Source organism: Caloenas nicobarica, chromosome 35 (genome assembly GCF_036013445.1).
Source record: "Caloenas nicobarica isolate bCalNic1 chromosome 35, bCalNic1.hap1, whole genome shotgun sequence".
Taxonomy (NCBI): domain Eukaryota; kingdom Metazoa; phylum Chordata; class Aves; order Columbiformes; family Columbidae; genus Caloenas; species Caloenas nicobarica.
The window spans coordinates 783763-805695 of NC_088279.1; the positions used below are offsets into that span (position 1 = coordinate 783763).

General features: G+C 63.5%; 2 protein-coding genes across 2 annotated transcripts in view; both read right to left on the reverse strand.

The window, feature by feature from the left end:
• The window catches only part of SKIC2 (SKI2 subunit of superkiller complex), a 27522-nt gene extending 22843 nt beyond the window's left edge, over positions 1 to 4679 (reverse strand). The window contains 7 exon segments of the mRNA XM_065654729.1: positions 375 to 449; positions 562 to 615; positions 2324 to 2446; positions 2449 to 2492; positions 3288 to 3405; positions 4448 to 4528; positions 4617 to 4679. Coding sequence (XP_065510801.1) covers positions 375 to 449; positions 562 to 615; positions 2324 to 2446; positions 2449 to 2492; positions 3288 to 3405; positions 4448 to 4522 — 489 coding nt within the window. The 5' untranslated portion in view covers positions 4523 to 4528; positions 4617 to 4679.
• A 3509-nt stretch (positions 4680 to 8188) lies between these two features.
• LOC136000818 (spliceosome RNA helicase DDX39B-like) lies at positions 8189 to 20942 on the reverse strand. The gene is given in 13 exon segments (XM_065654806.1): positions 8189 to 8437; positions 9467 to 9614; positions 10067 to 10211; positions 10980 to 11089; positions 11721 to 11797; positions 11800 to 11851; positions 14497 to 14568; positions 14570 to 14616; positions 16287 to 16470; positions 17025 to 17117; positions 18635 to 18762; positions 18841 to 19061; positions 20894 to 20942. Coding segments are annotated over 12 exon segments (1284 nt in total). The 5' UTR covers positions 19052 to 19061; positions 20894 to 20942; the 3' UTR covers positions 8189 to 8420.
• Positions 20943 to 21933: the final 991 nt, after the last annotated feature.

A 21933-nucleotide genomic window follows, 5' to 3' on the forward strand; every position in this document is an offset into this window, starting at 1 on the left:
CAGTTTTTGGATCAGGGGGGTCGATTTTGGGTCCGGGGGGCCCCATTCACCCCCCATTTGGGTCTTCGGGGCAGCAATTTTGGGCTCTGAAGGATCAACCTGTGGGTCTGGGGGGCAATTTTGGGGTCTGGGGGGCAATTTTGGGGTCCGGGGGGGCCACTTTTCCCCCCCGGGGGTTTTTTGGGGGGTCAATTTTCCCCCGGGGTGGTTTTTGGGGTGAATTTTTGCATCGGGGGTGTCACTTTTCTGCCGCGGAGGGGCCGGGTTTGGGGGGTTTGGGGGTCGTTTTTCCCCCCGTTTTCACTTTTGGGGGGGTCGCACCCCCCGGGGGGGGTCTGGGGGGGTCTATGTTTTGGGGGGGGGGTCACACTCACCTCCAGACGCCCCAAAACCGCCTGCAGGTCCCGCAGCACCTGCTGGGCCACCAGCAGCCGCAGCCGCGGTTCGTTCTGGGGGGGGCAGGGGGGGGCAGGGGTCAAGGGGGGGTCACAGGGACCCCCCCAAACCCCCAACCCCCCCCAAAAACCTCAAACCCCCCCCCCCAAACCCCCCCGGCCCCACCTGCGCGGGCGCCTGGTCCATGTTGATGTGAACGTCGACCGAGGAGCCGTCGATCTGGGGGGGGGAAACCGGCAAAACCAGCCAAAAACGGGCGTTTCGCCCAAAACGCCCACCCGGGAACCCCCCCCGGCTCCGCTTTGAACCCCATTTCTCCCCATTTTTCCCCATTTTTGCCCCATTTCCCCCTCATTTTTGCCATTTTCCACCCCATTTCTCACCAGCAGGTTGAAGATCCCCCCCGTTTCCCCCATTTTTCCCCCATTTTTGCCCGTTCTCCCCGTTCCTCACCGGCAGGTTGAAGGTGCCCCGTTTCCCCCATTTTTCCCCATTTTTCCCCGGTTTTGCCCATTTCTCCCCGGCAGGTTGAGGGTCCCCCCCGTTTCCCCCATTTTCGCCCATTTTTGCCCGTTCTCCCCGTTTCTCCCCGGCAGGTTGACGGTCCCCCCCGTTTTTTCCCGTTTCCCCATTTTTCCCCGTTTTTGCCCGTTCTTCCCGTTCCTCCCCGGCAGGTTGAAGGTCCCCCCCGTTTCCCCCATTTTTGCCCCATTTTTCCCCATTTTTGCCCGTTTTTCCCCGTTCTCCCCGTTCCTCACCGGCAGGTTGAAGGTCCCCCCCATTTCCCCCCGTTTCCCCCATTTTTGCCCCATTTTTCCCCGTTTTTGCCCATTCTCCGCGTTCCTCCCCGGCAGGTTGAAGGTCCCCCGTTTCCCCCATTTTTCCCCATTTTTGCCCGTTTCTCCTCGTTCTCCCCGTTCCTCACCGGCAGGTTGAAGGTCCCCCCCATTTCCCCCATTTCCCCTATTTTTCCCCGTTTCTCCCGTTCCTCACCGGCAGGTTGAAGGTCCCCCCCATTTCCCCCATTTTTGCCCCATTTTTCCCCCGTTTTTGCCCGTTTCTCCCCGTTCTCCCCGTTCCTCACCGGCAGGTTGAAGGTCCCCCCATTTCCCCCCGTTTCCCCCATTTTTGCCCCATTTTTCCCCATTTCTCCCCGTTCCTCACCGGCAGGTTGAATGTCCCCCCGTTTCCCCCCGTTTCCCCCATTTTTGCCCCATTTTTCCCCATTTTTCCCCGTTTCTCCCCGTTCCTCACCGGCAGGTTGAAGGTCCCCCCATTTCCCCCCGTTTCCCCCATTTTTGCCCCATTTTTCCCCATTTTTGCCCGTTTTCCCCATTCCTCACCGGCAGGTTGAAGGTGCCCACCATTTCCCCCCGTTTCCCCCATTTTTCCCCATTTTTGCCCGTTTTTCCCCGTTTCTCCCGTTCCTCACCGGCAGGTTGAAGGTGCCCACCATTTCCCCCCGTTTCCCCCATTTTTCCCCATTTTTGCCCGTTTCTCCTCGTTCTCCCCGTTCCTCACCGGCAGGTTGAAGGTCCCCCCCATTTCCCCCCATTTCCCCCATTTTTCCCCGTTTCTCCCGTTCCTCACCGGCAGGTTGAAGGTCCCCCCCATTTCCCCCATTTTTGCCCCATTTTTCCCCCGTTTTTGCCCGTTTCTCCCCGTTCTCCCCGTTCCTCACCGGCAGGTTGAATGTCCCCCCGTTTCCCCCATTTTTGCCCCATTTTTCCCCATTTTTCCCCGTTTCTCCCCGTTCCTCCCCGGCAGGTTGAAGGTCCCCCCCATTTCCCCCCGTTTCCCCATTTTGCCCCATTTTTCCCCATTTTTCCCCGTTTCTCCCGTTCCTCCCCGGCAGGTTGAAGGTCCCCCCATTTCCCCCCGTTTCCCCCATTTTTCCCCGTTTTTGCCCGTTTCTCCCGTTCCTCACCGGCAGGTTGAAGGTGCCCACCATGACGTAGCTGTTGGGGTTGCGGGGCTGGGGGGGGCCGCCCCCGCCCGCCCCTCCCCCTCCGGCTCCGCCGCCGCCGCCGGGGGGGGGGTGGGGGAGGGGCCGGGGGGGGCTCGTTCCACCAGGTGAATCACTTTGCCCCCCACGTCTGCAAAACGGGGGGGTCACCCCTAAACCCCCACATCCCGGAACAGACCCCCCCGGAACACACCCCCCCCGGAACAAACCCCCCAAAACAAACCCCCCCAAAACAAACCCCAACCCCCCCACAACAACCCCCCCAGAACAAACCCCCAAACCCCCCCAATAACAACCCCCCCCCAATAACAAACCCCAGACCTCCCCAGCCCCCCATAACTAACCCAGACCCCCCCAAAACAAACCCCCCCAAACAAGCCCCAGACCCCCCCATAAAACCCCCCCATAACAAACCCCCCCAATAACAAACCCCAGACCTCCCCATAACAAACCCCCCCATAACAACCCCCCGATAACAAACCCCCCCCCAATAACAAACCCCAGACCCCCCCAGCCCCCCATAACAAACCCAACAAACCCCCAGACCCCCCCAGAACAACCCCCCATAACAACCCCCCCCAGAACAACCCCCCCCAGAACAAACCCCCAAACCCCCCAGAACAAACCCCCCCCCCAAAACAAACCCCAGACCCCCCCAGCCCCCCATAACAAACCCAACAAACCCCAGACCCCCCCAGAACAACCCCCCCCATAACACCCCCCCCCAGAACAAACCCCGCCCCCCCAGCAGCTCCTTCCACTCCGTTCACTCTGGTCCCTACTGATGGCTCCACTCAGCAAACCCCCCAAAACCCCCAAACCCCCCCCAGACCCCCACCCAAAGACCCTTTTGACCCCTCCCAGACCCCCCCAAACCCCCCCCCGACCCCCCAAAACCCCCCCGACCCCCCAAACCCCCCCGGACCGTAATCGCGGAGGCTCCGCTCGTCCTGCAGGACCCGGCCCTGGTAGATGAGGCGCTGCTGCTGGGGGGGGATGTTCACAGCCGGGGCGATGCGGGACTTGAACTCGCGCACCGAGATCTGGGGAAAAACGGGGGAAAATGGGCAAACTGGGAGAACTGGGAGCACTGGGGGAACTGGGAGCACTGGGATTCGAACTTGCGGAGCGAGATCTGGGGGAAAAACGGGGGAAAATGGGCAAATTGGGAGCACTGGGGGAACTGGGGGAACTGGGATTCGAACTTGCGGAGCGAGATCTGGGGGAAAAACGGGGGGAAATGGGCAAACTGGGAGAACTGGGAGCACTGGGGGAACTGGGAGCACTGGGATTTGAACTTGCGGAGCAAGATCTGGGGGAAAAACGGGGGAAAATGGGCAAACTGGGAGCACTGGGGGAACTGGGAGCACTGGGATTCGAACTTGCAGAGCGAGATCTGGGGGAAAAACGGGGGAAAATGGGCAAACTGGGAGAACTGGGAGCACTGGGGGAACTGGGAGCACTGGGATTCGAACTTGCAGAGCGAGATCTGGGGGAAAAAAGGGGGAAAATGGGCAAACTGGGAGCACTGGGGGAACTGGGAGCACTGGGATTCGAACTTGTGGAGCGAGATCTGGGGGAAAAACAGGGGAAAATGGGCAAACTGGGAGCACTGGGGGAACTGGGATTTGAACTCGTGGAGCGAGATCTGGGGGAAAAATGGGGGAAAATGGGCAAAATGGGAACACCGGGAGCACTGGGGGAACTGGGGACACTGGGATTTGAATTCCTGGAGTGAGATTTGGGGGGAAAATGGGGGAAAATGGGCAAACTGGGAGAACTGGGAGAACTGGGAGCACTGGGGGAACTGGGATTTGAACTCACGGAGCGGGATTTGGGGCGAAAACGGGGGAAAATGGGTAAACTGGGAGCACTGGGGGAGCTGAGATTTGAACTTGTGGAGCGAGATCTGGGGGAAAAATGGGGGAAAATGGGCAAACTGGGATTTGAACTCGCGGACCAAGATCTGGGGGGAAAACGGGGGAAAACGGGCCAACTGGGAGCACTGGGGGAACGGGGGGAAGCGGGATTCGAACTCGCGGAGCGAGATTTGGGGCGAAATCGGGGGAAATCGGCCAAACCCACCTCAGGCTCCACCTGGAAGCTCCGGGTCTGCGAGTCCAACGTCTTCACCAGCACGTCGAGCGGCGGCTCCGCCATGGCGGCCTGGGGGACAAATCCCGGTGCTCCCGGTTGGCCGGTTTTGCCCGGTTTTGCCCGGTTTTGCCCGTTTTTCCCCGTTTTTGCCCCAGACCTGCGCGGGCTCCGCGGGGGCTGCGGCTCCTCAGGCCGCTGCGCTCGCCGCCCGAAGGACCCCGGCCGCCGTGGGCTGCCCGCCGCGCGCCTGAACGAAACCCCCCCAAACCGCCGCCGGCCGCGCCCCTGGCGGGTGGCGCTAACGACACGTACGCGCCCCCCGCGGGTTCCGGAGCCTCCCGGTGCGTCCCCGGTGGCACCGGCGTCCGCTGGCGCCGCGGGGAAGGCGGCGAGCGGATCAGGCGCTCGCTGAAGACAGCCCAGTTCGGGCGGGGTGAGGCGGGGGCTTTGCGCGCCGGCGCATGCGCACAGCGGCCCCGCCGCCATTTTGCAGCGGCCGCCGCCCCCCCCCCGCCGCGTCCCGCCATTTCCGTGCGAGGCCGGCGCCGCCATCTTTGGTGAGGGCAGGACCCGCCGGCGCCGCCATGTTTGGTGAGGGCAGGACCCGCCGGCCCCGCCCCCCGCGCCGCTGGGCCACCCGAAATCCGCGGGTTTTGCGGGAAAAAAACCCGCGTGTGGGCGGGGCCTCCCCAGTCCCCCGGGGGGGGCTCAGGCGGGGGGGGGGGGGGCGGGTTTGGGGGGGTCCCCCCCCTCCCAGGGGGGTCCCCAAAAAAGGGACCCAGGTGTCCGGGACCCCCCCCCACAAAAGGGACCCAGGCGTCCGGGGAGGACCCAGGTGTCCGGGACCACCCCCCCCCCCCAAAAAAAGGGACCCAGGCGTCCGGGACTCCTCCCCCCCCCCCCAAAAAGGGACCCAGGCGTCCGGGCTGAGCCGCCCCCCTTTATTGAAGCCCCGCCCCCCGGCGCGGGTGGGCGTGGTCAGGACTCCCCGCGGATGCTGACGGTGGCCAATGAGACGCTCTCGGTCGACAGGCTCCGCCCCTTCTCGTAGATGACGTAGAGCAGGGGGCGGGGCTTCCGTTGGCCCGGGGGGCGGGGCCGCCAGGGAGGAGTAGCCGCTCGGCCCCGCCCCCTCCCCGGGTTCAGCCCCGCCCACAGCGCCCCCCCCCCCGAACCCCGAACTCCTGGGTCCCCTCCCGAACTCCTGGGTCCCCCCCGAACTCCTGGGTCCCTCCCGAACTCCTGGTCCCCCCTGAACTCCTGGATCCCCTCCCGAACTCCTGGGTCCCTCCCGAACTCCTGGGTCCACGAACACCCCACACCCAAGTACCCCCCGAACTCCTGGGTCCCCCTCAGGCCCCAAACTCCGGGTCCTTTCCCGAACTCCTGGGTCCCCCAGAACTCCTGGGTCCCCCAAACCCTCCACCCCCAAGTATCCCCCGAACTCCTGGGTCCCTCCCCTGAACTCCTGGGTCCCTCCCGAACTCCTGGGTCCCTCCCTGAACTCCTGGGTCCCTCCCTGAACTCCTGGGTCCCCCCTGAACTTCTGGGTCCCTCCCGAACTCCTGGGTCCCTCCCTGAACTCCTGGGTCCCTCCCTGAACTCCTGGCTCCCCCCGGACTCCTGGGTCCCTCCCGAACTCCTGGGTCCCCTCCAGAACTCCTGAGGCTCTCCGGATTCCTGGGTCCCCCAACCCCCCACGTACCCCCCCAGAACTCCTGGGTCCCCCCATTTCCACCCGAACTCCTGGGTCCGCCCGGGACGGGGAAGGGGCCGCGCCCGGACGCCTGGGTCCTCTTAAGATGGGGGAGGGACCCATACCAACCCCCCCCCTCTTTAAGGCGACCCTACAATAACACCCCCCCATGGCGGCGCGTTAAAGCACAACGGCCGCGTCCGGACCCCAAATGGCTTTTATTTCACCCAAAATCGCCCCCTCTGCCCTCGGTGACGTCAGTTCCGAGGCCTCGTCCGGGGCTGGAAAAGAAAAACGGCGTCAGTGGGGGGGGACAAAAGGGTTTGGGGGACCCAGGTGACCCCCCCATGGAGGGGGATATGGGGGGGTCCCCAAAATGGGGACAAGGGGGTCTCAGTTATGGGGTCCCCAAAATGGGGACATGGGGGTCTGTCAGTTATGGGGTCCCCAAAATGGGGACATGGGGGTCTCTGGGTTATGGGGGTCCCCAAAAATGGGGACATGGGGGTCTGTCGGTTATGGGGGGGTCCCCAAAATGGGGACAAGGGGGTCTCTGGGTTATGGGGGTCCCAAAATGGGGACATGGGGGTCTCTCGGTTATGGGGGTTCCCAAGATGGGGACAAGGGGTCTTGGTTATGGGGGTCCCCAAAATGGGGACATGGGGGTCTGTCGGTTATGGGGGGGTCCCCAAAATGGGGACATGGGGGTCTTGGTTATGGGGGTCCCCAAGATGGGGACAAGGGGGTCTCGGTTATGGGGGTCCCCAAAATGGGGACAAGGGGGTCTCGGTTATGGGGTCCCCATAGGACTTGGGGGGGTCCCCAGAATGGGGATCAGGGGGATCCTGGGGTTTTGGGGGGGGGCCCCAAGAGCAGGGGAGGGGGGAACAGGGATGGGGGTCCCAAGATGGGACAAGGGGGTCCCCAAGGACACAGGAAGGGGGGACAGGGGGGATCGGGGGGATCGTTGGGGGTCCCGGGGGTCCCCGGGGGTGGCGGCGGCTCAGGGCGCTGCGAGGGTCCTCATGGGGGTTCAGCCGCTCGATGAGCCGGTTCCTCATCGCCGCCGCCACCGGGGACACACGGACACGGGGCGACACACGGACACGGGGGGACACACGGACACGGGGGGTCTCACCCAGGGACGTCCCGGACCCGTCGGTCGCCGCCACCTGCGACACACACATGGCGGGGGAGTGAGGGCAGAAGGGACCCAGGAGTTCGGGGGGGACCCAGGAGTTCGGGGGGGGGACCCAGGAGTTCGGGGAGGGGACCCAGGAGTTCGGGGAGGGGACCCAGGAGTTCGGGGGGGGGACCCAGGAGTTCGGGGGAGGGGACCCAGGAGTTCGGGGGGACGCAGGAGTTCGGGAACGGGACCCAGGAGTTCGGGGGGGACGCAGGAATTGGGGGAGGGACCCAGGCGTTCGGGGAGGGACCCAGGCGTTCGGGGGTGGGGGGGGCGTCGCTCAGGCCTGTATTGTCCTCAGGGGGGGGTCGGAGACTCTAGTCTTATGGCGTCATCACCGCGACACCCCCCCGGGGTGGGGAACAGGGACCCAGGCGTCCGGGGGACCCAGGCGTCCGGGGAACGCCCCCTTCGCCCCCCACAACAAGGGACCCAGGCGTCCGAGCCGCCTCACTCACCCCGGGGCCCGGCGGGAAAAGACCCGACGCGCTTCCGGCGGCGCCTTTTATAGCGGCGGGGGGCTGGCCCACGCCCATCCCGCGAACTCGCCCAATCGCGTTAAGCCGCGCCCCTTTAACCACGCCCCCTCCGCGAACCGCCCAATCGCGTTAAGCCGCGCCCCTTTAACTACGCCCCGTCCCTTAACCACGCCCCCTCCGCGAACCCGCCCAATCGCATTAAGCCGCGCCCCTTTACCACGCCCCTCCCCTAGCCACGCACCCTCCGCGAACTCGCCCAATCGCGCCCGCTTAACCACGCCCCTCCCCGAACCCGCCCAATCGCGTTAAGCCGCGCCCCCTTTGGCCCCGCCCCCCTCAGACCCCGCCCCCGGGCAGCCCAAGGTCACGGCCGGGTCAGGCAACTTTATTTTACCAAAAACACCAGAAATTGTACAGCCGGGGGGTTCGGGGGGGGCCCCGGGGGGTTCGGGGGGGCCCGGACCCGCCCCCCCCAGCACCGCGGGCGGGTCGAAGTTTCTCCTTCTTCTTTTCTTCTTTTTTTTGTCTTTTTCTGGCTTTTTTTCTACAAAACCCCCGGGGAGGGGGGAAGGCGGGAAGCGGGGGGGCCCGGGGGGGCCCTTATCGGGTCTGCTCGACTGGGGGGGGGGGAAAAGGGGGGGTCAGGGGACCCCAATTCTCCCCAAATACCCTGAGACCCCCTTGTGACCCCCCAATTCCCCCCCCTTCCCCGTAGGAGCCGCTGTCTGCATCCCCCAACCCCCATTTTCTGACCCCCAAACCCCCCAAATCCCCCCCAAAATAGCCCGGTGACCCCCCCCAGGACCTCCTAAAATCCCTCCAGGGCTCCTATGACCCCCCCAGGACCCCCTAAAATCCCCTCAGACCCCAAGGACCCCCCCAAATCTCCCCATATTCCTATAGGAGGCAACATCTACCTCACCAGTCAGCTCATCGCTGCTACCCCCAAACCCCCATTTTCTGACCCCAAAAATCACCCAGTGACCCCCCCAGGACCCCTGCGAACCCCCTAAATCCCCCCTGGACCCCTATGACCCCCCCACGACCCCCTAAAATCCCCTCAGACCCCAAAGACCCCCCAAATCTCCCCATATTCCTACGGGAGGCAACATCTACCTCAGCAATCATCGCTGCTGACCCCAAACCCCATTTCCTGACCCCCAAACCCCCCAAAATCCCCCAAAAAACCCCAATGACCCCCCCGCCTCCCCCCCCAGGACCCCCTAAAATCCCCCCAGGGCTCCTATGACCCCCCCAGGACCCCCTAAAATCCCCGCAGACCCCTGTGACCCCCCAGATCTCCCCATATTCCTATAGGAGGCAACATCTACCCCAGCAATCATCGCTTTTGCCCCAAACCCCCATTTTCTGACTCCAAAACTCCCCAAAAATCCCCCAGTGACCCCCCCAGGACCCCCTAAAATCCCCCCAGGGCTCCTATGACCCCCCCAGGACCCCCTAAAATCCCCTCAGACGCCAAGGACCGCCCCAAATCTCCCCATATTCCTACAGGAGGCAACATCTACCTCAGCAATCAGCTCATAGCTGCTGCCCCCAAACCCCATTTCCTGACCCCAAAACCCCCCAAAATCTCCCCAAAACCCGCCCTGTGACCCCCCCAAGCCCCCCCCGTGTCCCCCGCTCACTGTAGGAGGAGATGTCGATCTCGTCGGGCAGTTCGCTGATGTTGACCTCGAACCGATCCTGCACGTCGTTGAGGATCTTGGCGTCGTTCTCGTCCGACACGAACGTGATGGCCAAGCCCTTGGTGCCGAAACGCCCCGCGCGGGCAACCTGGGCGGGGAAAAACGGGGGTCAGGGGACACCCCCAAACTACAATGGACACCCCAAAACCCCCCTGGAACCCCCAAAGCTCCCCTGGAACCCCCAAAGCTCCAGGGATCCCCCCAAATCTCCCAGGACCCCATTACGTCCCCCGAAGTGCAGGTAGATGTCCCAGCCCTCCCATTGTCCTTCAAGATGATGTTACCCCAAGCCCCAAAATCCCCTAAATCCCCCCAAAACCCCCCCCCAGGGTGCCCCCCAAAACCTCCCAGACCCCCTATGTCCCCCCAAACCCCTGTGAACCCCCAAAACCCCCCAGGATCCCCCCGTCCTCCCCAAGTGCAGGTAGATGTCCCAGCCCTCCCATTGTCCTTCAAGATGATGTTACCCCAACCCCCAAAACCCCCTAAATCCCCCCGAAAATCCCCCCCCAAAACCCCAAAACCCCCCAAAACCCCCACCCGGTGCAGGTAGGTGTCGGAATCCTCGGGCATGTCGTAGTTGAATGCGATGTTCACCCTCTCGATGTCCATCCCGCGCCCAAACAGGTTCGTGGCCACCAGGATGCGCCGCTGGAAATCCTTGAATTGCTGGTACCGCGAGAGCCTTTTTTGGGGGGACAAGGGGTTATTGGGGTGCAGGGGGGGCGGGGGGGTTATGGGGGACACTCCCAAATCCCCCTGAACCCCCAAACCTCCCCAAAACCCACTGTGATCCCCCGAACCCGCCGAAGTACAGGTAGATGTCCCAGCTCTCAGAGTTAAATGCAACATTCTCCCAACCCCCAAACCCCCAAAAGTCCCCCCAAAACTCCCCAGGGTGCCCCCCATGACCCCCCGCGGCAGGGGGTTATGGGGGTCAGGGGGATTATGGGGTTACAGGGAGGTTTGGGGGTGTTAAGGGGATTTGGGGGGGGTCAGGGGGGTTTGGGGGTGTTATGGGGGTACAGGGGGTTTGGGGGGGGTTATGGGGGGTCAGGAGAAGTCCTGGGGGTGCAGGGGGATTTGGGGGGGTTATGGGGGTACAGGGGGATTTGGGGAGTTATGAGGGTGCAGGGAGGTCAGGGGGTTTATGGGAGTTTGGGGGGGTTATAGGAGTGCAGGGGGATTTGGGGGGTTAGGAGGGGTTATGGGGGTGCAGGGGGGTTTGGGGGGTTATGGGGGTCAGGGGGTTTGGGGGTGCAGGAGGGTTATGGGGGATTGGAGGGTCAGGGGGGTTTGGGGGGGTTATGGGGGTGCAAGGGGGTCAGGGGGTTTATGGTGTTTGGGGGGATCAGGGGGTTTGGGGGGGCCAGGAAGCTTTGGGGGGGGTCAGGAGGGTTCCTGGAGTTGCAGGGGGTGTTTGGGGACCCCCCCGTGCCCCCCGGTATCGTACCGCTCCTCCTGGGGCATCCCGCGGTGGATGGCGATGGCCGGGAAGTTCTGCTCCACCAGCAGCTGCGCCAGCGCGATGCAGCGCTGCACCGACTTGACGAAAATCACCACCTGTTTGGGGCAAAAACGGGGGGTATGGGGAGCCCCACATTGAGGGGAGGCCCTAGAGAGCCCCCCCCGATCCGCCCGGCCACCTCGGGCACCCCCAGAACTCCTGGGTCCCCCCTTAATTCCTGGGTCCCCCCGGGCTGCCAGGTCTACCCAAGACCCCCCCATAGACACCAGCACCCCTGTGTCCCCGAACTCCTGGGTCCCTCCCAAACTCCTGGGTCTTCCCTGAATTCCTGGGTCCCTCCCGAACTCCTGGGTCCCTGCCAGATCCCCATGTCCCCCCAGAACCCCCCAGATATTGGGGGCCCCCTAGACCCCCAAATCCATTCCCAGGTGCCCCAACCATCCCTTTTTCTCCATTGACCTCCCCTATTCCCCTCCCCTTTGCCCCCAAACCCCCAAATTTCAGGGTCCCCCCCTAATTTTAGGGCCCCCCACCAACTTTGGGGTCCCCCCAGACCCCCATGTCCCCCCAGATATTGGGGTGCCCCCCTGGACCCCCAAACCCATTCCCAATCCCCCAACCACCTCCTTTTCCCCATTGACCTCCCCTCCTATTCCCTTCCCCTTTGCCCCTCCCAAACCCCGGATTTTCGGGGTCCCCCCCCGATTTTTGGGGTCCCCCCTCTACCTGGTTGAACTCCAGGACGTCGAGCAGGTCGAACAGTTTGCGGTTCTTCTCGTTGTCCTTCAGCTTCACGTAATATGTTGCAGCCCATGCAGCGTCAGCTTCGTCTCGTCGTCCACAAAGATCTCCATGGGCTGGGGGGGGGGGACAGCGCTCAGCCCCCCCGTACCCCCAAAATTAAAGGGGGGGTCCTCCCCTGCACCCCAAAACTCTAAGGGGGGGTCCCTACACCCCAATATGGCCCCAAAACGGCCTCAAATGGCCCAAATTTGGACCTTGGGAACCCAAAAGTGCCCCCCCGAGCATCCTTGAGCTCCCTGCATCCCAACGTGGTTTTGGGGACCCCCCCTGCACCCCAAAATTTAATGGAGGGTTCCCCTGCACCCCCAAAACTCAATGGGCGGTCCCTGCACCCCCAATATGGCCCCAAAATAGCCCAAAATGGCCCAAATTTGGACCTTGGGAGCCAAAAGTGCCCCATAGGGTCCCTATAGACACCTGCATGCCAATGGGGGTTTGAGAACCCCCCTGCACCCCAAAATTTAATGGGGGTCCCCTGCACCCCAAAACTGAATGGGCGGTCCCCTCCTGCACCCCAAACTCAATGGGGGGTCCCTGTGCCCCAATATGGCCCCAAAATGGCCCAAATTTGGACCTTGGGAGCCCAAAAGTGCCCCATAGGGTCCCTATAGACACCTGCACCCCAATGTGGGTTTGGGGACCCCCCCCTGCACCCCAAAATTTAATGGGGGGTCCCCTGCACCCCAAAACTGAATGGGCGGTCCCCTCCTGCACCCCCAAATTCAATGGGGGGGTCTCTGCGCCCCAATATGGCCCCAAAACGGCCCAAATTTGGACCTTGGGTGCCCAAAAGTGCCCCATAGGGTCCCTATAGACACCTGCACCCCAATGTGGATTTGGGGACCCCCCCTGCACCCCAAAATTTAATGGGGGGGGTCTCCTGCACCCCAAAACTTAATGGGGGGGTCCTTGTGCCCCAATATGGCCCCAAATGGACCCTGGGAGCCCAAAAGGTCCCTATAGCCTTCAATACCCTCCTATGGGTTTGGGGATCCCCCTGCGCCCCAAAGGGCCCCTGGGACCCCAAAACGGTCCCTGGGACCCCAATACGAACCCAGGGACCCCAAAATGCCTCTTGGGACCCCAAAACAGCCCCTGGGACCCCAATATGAACCCCAATATATTCCCAGGGACCCCAAAATGCCTCTTGGGACCCCAAAACAGCCCCTGGGACCCCAATAGGGCCCCTGGGACCCCAATATATCCCTTGGGACCCCAATATGGCCCCTGGGACCCCAAAATGTGCCCAGGGACCCCACTATGAACCCCAATATATCCCTTGGGACCCCAATACAACCTCTAGGACCCCAATATATTCCTTGGGACCCCAATACGGCCCTTGGGACCCCAATATGGCCCCTGGGACCCCAATATATTCCTTGGGACCCCAATACGGCCCCTGGGACCCCAATATGAACCCCGATATATCCCTTGGGACCCCAATACAACCTCTAGGACCCCAATATATTCCTTGGGACCCCAATATGTCCCTTGGGACCCCAATACGGCCCCTGGGACCCCAATATGAACCCCGATATATCCCTTGGGACCCCTATACGGCCCCTGGGACCCCAATATGTCCTGTGGACCCCAATATATCCCTTAGGACCCCAATACGGCCCCTGGGACCCCAATATATTCCTTGGGACCCCAATATGTCCTTGGGACCCCAATACGGCCCCTGGGACCCCAATATGAACCCCGATATATCCCTTGGGACCCCTATACGGCCCCTGGGACCCCAATATGTCCTGTGGGACCCCAATATATCCCTTGGGACCCCAATACGGCCCCTGGGACCCCAATATATTCCTTGGGACCCCAATATGTCCCTTGGGACCCCTATACGGCCCCTGGGACCCCAATATGTCCTGTGGGACCCCAATATATTCCTTGGGACCCCAATACGGCCCCTGGGACCCCAATATGAACCCCGATATATCGCTTGGGACCCCTATACGGCCCCTGGGACCCCAATATGTCCTGTGGGACCCCAATATATCCCTTGGGACCCCAATACAGCCCCTGGGACCCCAATATATTGCTTGGGACCCCAATACGGCCCCTGGGACCCCAATATTTTCCTTGGGACCCCAATATGTCCCTTGGGGCCTCAATACAGGACCCCAGTATATTCTTTGGGACCCCAGTATGTCCCTTGGGACCCCCAAATGCCCTCCTGCCTCCCCCCAGCACCCCAATATCCCCCCCCCAAGGGCCCCACGGGAGGTACCGTGTGCGTCCCCCCCCTGCCCCGTCCCGTCCCCCCATTTTCCCCCTTTTTCCCCCCCAAAAAAAACAACTGCCAAATCTCCTGCTCGGCGCCGACTCCGGGGGGGGTCCTGGGGGGGTTCCTGGGGGGTCCAGGCCCTGGGGGGGCCGCGCCGCGTCCAGCGCCGAATCCGGGGGGGCTCCCGCCGTCTCCTCGCCGTGTGCCGCAGCGTTTCGGAGTGGGAGGGGGGGGACACACCCCGGGGTGGGGGGGGGGGCGAGGGGGGGGGCGTGGAGCAGGGGACACCCCCAAAAAAAAAATATAATCGCAGCCAAACTGCTTTGCGTGGGGGTTTGGGGGGGCTCTTCGAGGAGGAGGAGGAAAAAACGGGGTGTTTTGGAGGGGGGGGGATGGACCCGAATGTTCTTCCGCAGGGGGTGGGGTGGGGGGGGGCTGGGGGGGTGGAGGGGGTAATTAGTTAATTACGTCTTGCATGAATTTGCGGCAGACGGGGCGGATTTCCTTGCTGAGCGTGGCGCTGAACATCATGACCTGCTTTTTCGTGCGGGGTCATGCGGAAAATCTCCTGGACGTCCCGGCGCATGTCTGGGGAGGGGGGGACACAAGGGGGGGTTAGAAGGGGTTGGAGGGGGTTTTGGGGGGAGTGGAGAGCGTTTGGGGGGTGTAGACATCAGTAGGGACCAGAGTGAACGGTACAGAGTGAGTTACAGGAGGGGTTTGGGAGTTCAGCCATCAGTAGGGACCAGAGTGAACGGGACAGATTGAGTTATAGGAAGAGTTTGGGAGTTCAGCCATCAGTAGGGACCAGAGTGAACGGACTGTAGTGAGTGAGGGGAGGTTTAGGAGGCTGGGGAGGGGGTCATGGGGGGGGATCAGGGGATTATGGGGGGGCTAGAGGGGGTTTTGGGGCGACTGGAGGGGGTTTGGGGAGGTGTAGACAGCAGTAGAGACCAGAGTGAACGGTACAGAGTGAGTTATAGGAGAGGTTTGGGAGTTCAGCTATCAGTAGGGACCAGAGTGAACAGCACAGAGTGACTTATAAAAGGGTTTTAGAGGGCTGGGGAGGGGGATATGGGGGTTTTGGGGGGATCAAGGAGAGTTATAGGGGGGCTGGAGAAGATATGGGGGGCAGGGGAGGGGGTTTGCAGGGTGCAGCCATCAGTAGGGACCAGAGTGAACGACACAGAATGACTTATAGGAGGGGTTTGGGAGTACAGCCATCAGTAGGGACCAGAGTAAACAGCATGGATTGAGTTACAGGAGGGTTTTAGGGGGCTGGGGAGGGGGTTTTGAGGGGACTGGGGGGTAACAGGGGGGTACGGGGGGCTAGAGTGGATTGGGGGGCAGGGGAGGGTGTTGGGGGGGTTCGTGGGACTGTGGTCCCCCCCAAATCTCCTCTTGGACCCCTGGGTGCCCCCACAAAACCCCCCCAAACCCCGCTGCTCACTCACTACAGGCCGTTCGCTCTGGTCCCTACTGACAGCTGAACTCCAAACCCCTCCTATAACTCACTCTGTACCGTTCACTCTGGTCCCTACTGATGGCTGAACTCCCAAACCCCTCCTATAACTCACTCTGTACCGTTCACTCTGGTCCCTACTGATGGCTGAACGCCAAATCCCTCCTATGACTCACTCTGTACCGTTCACTCTGGTCCCTACTGATGGCTGAACGCCCAAATCCCTCCTATAACTCACTCTGTACCATTCACTCTGGTCCCTACTGATGGCTGCACCCTGCAAACCCCCTCCCCTGCCCCCCATATCTTCTCCAGCCCCCCCCAACTCCCCTTGATCCCCCCAAAACCCCCATATCCCCCTCCCCAGCCCCCTAAAACCCTTTAATAAGTCACTCTGTGCCCTTCACTCTGGTCCCTACTGACGGCCGCACTCCCAACCCCTTCCCCACCGCATTCTATAACTCACTCTGTACTGTTCACTCTGGTCCCTACTGATGGCTGCACCCAAATCCCCTCCAGCCCCTCCCAAACCTCCTTTAACCCCCCCATAACCCCCGTCCCCTCAAAACCCGCTCCCTGGCCCCCCAAACTGCTCCTCTCACTCACTACAAGCCGTTCACTCTGGTCCCTACTGATGGCTGAACCACCAACCCCCTCCTATAACTCACTCTGTGCCGTTCACTCTGATCCCTACTGATGACTAAACTCTGCAAACCCCTCCAAAACCCCCCCAAACACCCCAACCCCCCCCCCAGGACACCCCAAACCCCTCCCAGGACCCCCGTCCAGCACCCACCGAGCTGCTCGAGCATCTTGTCGCACTCGTCCAGGATGAAGTGTTTGATGTGCTTGAGGTTGAGGCTCTTGTTCCGCGCCAGGGCCAAGATCCGCCCGGGCGTCCCCACCACCACGTGGGGACAGTTTTTCTTCAGCACCTCCTCGTCCTTCTTGATGGAGAGCCCCCCGAAAAATACCGACACCTGGGGGGGGGGCAACAGGGTCACCCCAAAATCCTGAACCCCCCAGTGACCCCCAAAAAACACCGACACCTGGGGGGGACAACAGGGTCACCCCAAAATCCTGAACCCCCTTGAACCCCCAAAGTGACCCCTGAGCCCCCCAAAAAACACCGACACCTGGGGGGGCGACAGGGTGACCCCAAAATCCTGAACCCCCCCAAGCCCCCGCAGTGACCCCCAAAAAACACTGACACCTGGGGGGGACAACAGGCTCATCCCAAAATCCTGAACCCCCCAAGCCCCCACGGTGACCCCCAAAAAACACCGACACCTGGGGGGGGCAACAGGGTCACCCCAAAATCCTGAACTCCCCCTAAGTCCGCGCAGTGACCCCCAAAAAACACTGACACCTGGGGGGGGGGCAACAGGGTCACCCCAAAACCTGCACCCCCCCTTTTACCTCACTCATCTCCATCCCCGAAACCTTGGGGTCCCCCAGGGTTTTAGGGTGACTTCGCACCCCTCACCCAACACTGGGCCCCCCCCCAAAACCCCCCCGTACCCCAAAATCGCACCTTAACGCTGGGCATGTACTTGGAGAAACGCTCGTACTCCTTGCTGATCTGGAACGCCAGCTCCCGCGTGTGACACATCACCAGCACCGACACCTGCGGGGGGACAGTGGGGTCACCCCAGGGCCCCCCCAAACCTGGGGGACCCCCCCAAACCCTGGGGGAACCCCCAGAACCCCCCAAAAGCTGCGGGACCCCTCCCAAAACCCTGATCTGGAACAGCAGCTCCAGCGTCTGACGCTTCACGTGGCGGGGACAGTGGGGTCACCCCAGGGCCCCCCCAAACCTGGGGGACCCCCCCCAAACCCTGGGGGAACCCCCAGAACCCCCCAAAAGCTGCGGGACCCCTCCCAAAACCCTGATCTGGAACAGCAGCTCCAGCGTCTGACGCTTCACGTGGCGGGGACAGTGGGGTCACCCCAGGGCCCCCCCAAACCTGGGGGACCCCCCCAAAACCTGAGGGACCCCCCCCCCCCCAAGCCCTGATCTGGAACAACATCTCCCGCATCTCATGTGTCACCAGCAGTGACACGTGAGGGGGACAGCACTGGGTGACACCCCAAAACCTTGGCGGCCCCCCCCCAAACCCTGTGGGACCCCCAGGACCCCCCCAAACGCTGTGAGACCCCCACAGCCCCACCCAACCCTGAGTGACCCCCCCCCCCTAAACCCTGGGTGACCCCCCCAGAATTCTGAGTGTCCCCCTCCCAGACACCTGGGTCCCCCCTTGTCCCCAAATTCTGGGGTCCCCTCAAATCTCTTGGAGTCACGTGTCCCCCCCCAGATCTTACTGTGGAGCCCTAGATCTTCACCCCGGACGCCTGGGTCCCTCCCCGAACACCTGGGTCCCCCAGATGCCTGGGTCCCCCTGAACACCTGGGTCCCCCCCCGAATGCCTGGGTCCCTCCCGGATGCCTGGGTTCCCTGGATGCCTGGGTCTCCCCCATCCCCAAATTCTGGGGTCCCCCCAATTCTTATTGTAGAGCCCTGAATCTCCTCCCTGGACACCTGGGTCCCCCGGACTCCTGGGTCCCCCTGGACTCCTGGGTCCCTCCCCAAACGCCTGGGTCCCTCCAGACACCTGTGTACCCCCATCCCCAAATTCTGGGGTCCCCCCAATTCTTATTGTGGAGCCCTGAATCTCCTCCCTGGACGCCTGGGTCCCTCAGAACACCTGGGACCCCCGAATGCCTGGGTCCCCCCGGACTCCTGGGTCCCCCGGACGCCTGTGTCTCCCCACACACCTGTATCTCCCCTGTCCCCAAGTTGTGGGGTCCCCTCAATTCTTATTGTGGAGCCCTGAATCTCCTCCCCGGACACCTGGGTCCCCCAGAACACCTGGGTCCCTCCCCGAATGCCTGGGTCCCCTGGACGCCTGGGTCCCTCCCGAATGCCTGGGTCCCCTGGACGCCTGGGTCCCTCGCGGATGCCTGGGTCCCCCCAGACGCCTGGGTCCCCCCATCCCCAAATTCTGGGGTCCCCTCAATTCTTATTGCGGAGCCCTGAATCTCCTCCCCAGACACCTGGGTCCCTCCCCGAACGCCTGTGTCCCCCCGAACTCCTGGGTCCCCCCGGACGCCTGGGTCCCCCCGGACGCCTGGGTCCCCGCTGACCTGCCCGGTGACTGGTTCCAGTTGCTGCAGCGTGGCGAGCACGAAAACGGCCGTTTTGCCCATACCGGACTTGGCCTGGCACAGCACGTCCATGCCCAGGATGGCCTGCGGGATGCACTCGTGCTGCACTGCGGGCGACACGGGGAGGGGGTCAGCACCCCAAAAATATCTGTCCCCCGGTGTCCCCCGCCGTGTCCCCGCATCACCTTCGGAGGGGTGCTCGAAGCCGCAGTCCACGATGGCGCGGAGCAGCTCGGGTTTGAGCAGGAAGTCGCGGAAGCCGGAGCTGTGGATGGACACGTACGAGCCCTTCACGTCCTTTTTGGGGGGCACCTCGGCCCCGTCCCCCCCGGCCGCGTTCTCCACCTCGTCGTCCTCATAGTCCAGCAGCTCGTTGTCCACGTCGTTCTCCGCCATCCTGACGGGGCTGGGGACATTTGGGGACGTTTGGGGACATTTGGGGACATTTGGGGGAAGAGACCCTGGAAATGGGGACTTGGGACGGGGGGAGGGACCCGAGTCCTGGCACCCCCGTCACCCCAAAAGGGACCTGGACACCGCAAAATTTGGGGACATGAGACCCCAAAAGGGACCCAGGGACCCCAGGGACACCCTGACATTTGGGGACATGAGGCCCCAAAAGGGACCCGGACACCCCTGGGACACCCCAACATTTGGGGACATGAGACCCTGGAAATGGGGACTTGGGACAGGGGGAGGGACCCGAGTCCTGGCACCCCCGTCACCCCAAAAGGGACCTGGACACCCCAAAATTTGGGGACATGAGACCCCAAAAGGGACCCAGGCACACCGTGAGATTTGAGGACATGAGACCCCAAAAGGGACCCAGGGACCCCTGGGACACCCCGATATCTGGGGACATGAGACCCCAAAAGGGACCCAGGGACCCCGGGACACCCCAAAATTTGGGGACATGAGACCCCAAAAGGGACCCAAGTGTCCTGGACCTCCGTCACCCCAAAAGGGACCCAGGTACACCCCAAAATTTGGGGACATGAGACCCCAAAAGGGACCCAGGGACACCGTGAGATTTGGGGACATGAGACCCCAAAAGGAACCCAGGGACCCCAGGGACACCCCGACATTTGGGGACATGAGGCCCCAAAAGGGACCCCAAATCCTGGCACCTCCGTCACCCCAAAAGGGGCATGGACACCCCAAAATTTGGGGACATGAGACCCCAAAAGGGACCCAGGGACCCCTGGGACACCCCAACATTCGGCGACATGAGACCCCAAAAGGGACGCAAGCGTCCAGGCACCCCCGTCACCCCAAAAGGGACCCAGGGACCCCTGGGACACCCCAACATCTGGGGACATGAGACTCCAAAAGGGACCCCAAAAATGGAGACATGGAACAAAGGGAAGGGACCTGAAGTCCTGGCACCCCCGTCACCCCAAAAGGGGCACAGACACCCCAAGATGTGGGGACATGAGACCCCAAAACGGACCCAGGGACACTCCAAGATTTGGGGACATGAGACCCCAAAAGGGACCCAAGGGTCCTGGCACCCCCATCACCCCAAAAGCGGCATGGACACCCCAACACTTGGGGACATGAGACCCCAAAAGGGACGCAAGCATCCAGGCACCCCCGTCACCCCAAAAGGGACCCAGGGACCCCTGGGACACCCCAAGATGTGGGGACATGAGACCCCAAAACGGACCCAGGGACACTCCAAGATTTGGGGACACGAGGCCCCAAAAGGGACCCAAGTGGCCTGGCACCATCACCCCAAAAACCACCCGGACACCCCAATATTTAGCGACACGAGACCCCTAAACGGCCCCGGACACCCCTGGGACCCCCCAACACGTGTGCACACGCGCCCCCCCCGCGACACCCGGGACCCCAAATCCCGACCCACCCCCCCCCCCAAAAAAAAGCCCCGCGAACCCCCATCCGCCCCCCAACCCCACCCCCCCCGCGGGACCCAGGCGTCCGGGCCCCACCCCCTGCGGCCGCAGCCAATCCGCGCCCTTCCCGCCAAACCCCCGCCTGCCCGAACCCGCGTCCCCCCCCCCCGGGACCCCCCCCCCGGCGCCATCTTGGCGCCCACAATGGCGGCGGGGCCGGGGGCGCCCCCCCCAGCGCCTCGCGGCGGGAGCGGAGGGTCCCGGCAGCTGCGGGGGGTCCCGGTTAAGGGGTATCGGCCGCCGCCGGGCGCCGATGGGCGGCGGGAAGCGCGATGCGCGGCGGATGGCAGAGCCGGGCCCGGGCCGCGCCGCCATCACTCACCGCCCAGCGCTGCGACCGCCGCGGGAGGAAGTGGGCGTGGCTGCGCAGGCGTCACTTCCGCCCGCCGCCTCAGGACCCCCCCCCTACTTCCTCCCCTCTCCAATCCCACCGCGGGGCTGCCCGCTGAGATCGCCTGATCGGGCTGGAATGGAAGCTGAGAGCGGTCGGTTCGAAACCGCGACCCCCCCGCTGCTTTTCCTCCGCGCACCCCCCGCCACGTTGTGGCCGCGGCCACGCGCGGCCGCGTCTCTCCGTGGCGCCGCCGCCGCCGCCCACCCGCGAGCAGGCGCCGCGTCGGGCAGCCCCGCGCCGCCGGGTTGGGGAGGGAGGGGGTCCTCGGAGCGCCGTTGTCAAGGCGACGGGGCCTGGCGGGAAGCGCCGGCCTGGCCCCGCCCACACCGCGTCGCTATGGCGACGGTTCCCGCCGCCGCTTGGCCACGCCCCCTCGGCGGGCGGAACCAAGAGGGGAGGGACCCAGGAGTTCGGGGGGGACCCAGGAGTCCGGGAGGGACCCAGGAGTTCGGGAGGGGACCCAGGAGTGCGGGGGGGACCCAGGAGTGCGGGGGGGAACCCAAAAGTGTGGGAGGGACCCAGGAGTCCGGGGGGGACCCAGGAGTTCGGGAGGGACCCAGGAGTCCGGGAGGGACCCAGGAGTCCGGGGGGGACCCAGGAGTTCGGGAGGGACCCAGGAGTTCGGGAGGGGACCCAGGAGTTCGGGAGGGGACCCAGGAGTTCGGGAGGGACCCAGGAGTCCGAGGGGGGACCCAGGAGTCCGGGAGGGGACCCAGGAGTTCGGGAGGGGACCCAGGAGTCCGGGAGGGGACCCAGGAGTTCGGGGGGGGACCCAGGAGTCCGGGGGGGGACCCAGGAGTCCGGGAGGGGACCCAGGAGTCCGGGAGGGACCCAGGAGTCCGGGAGGGGACCCAGGAGTTCGGGAGGGGACCCAGGAGTCCGGGGGGGGACCCAGGAGTTCGGGGGGGACCCAGGAGTTCGGGAGGGGACCCAGGAGTCCGGGGGGGGACCCAGGAGTTCGGGGGGGG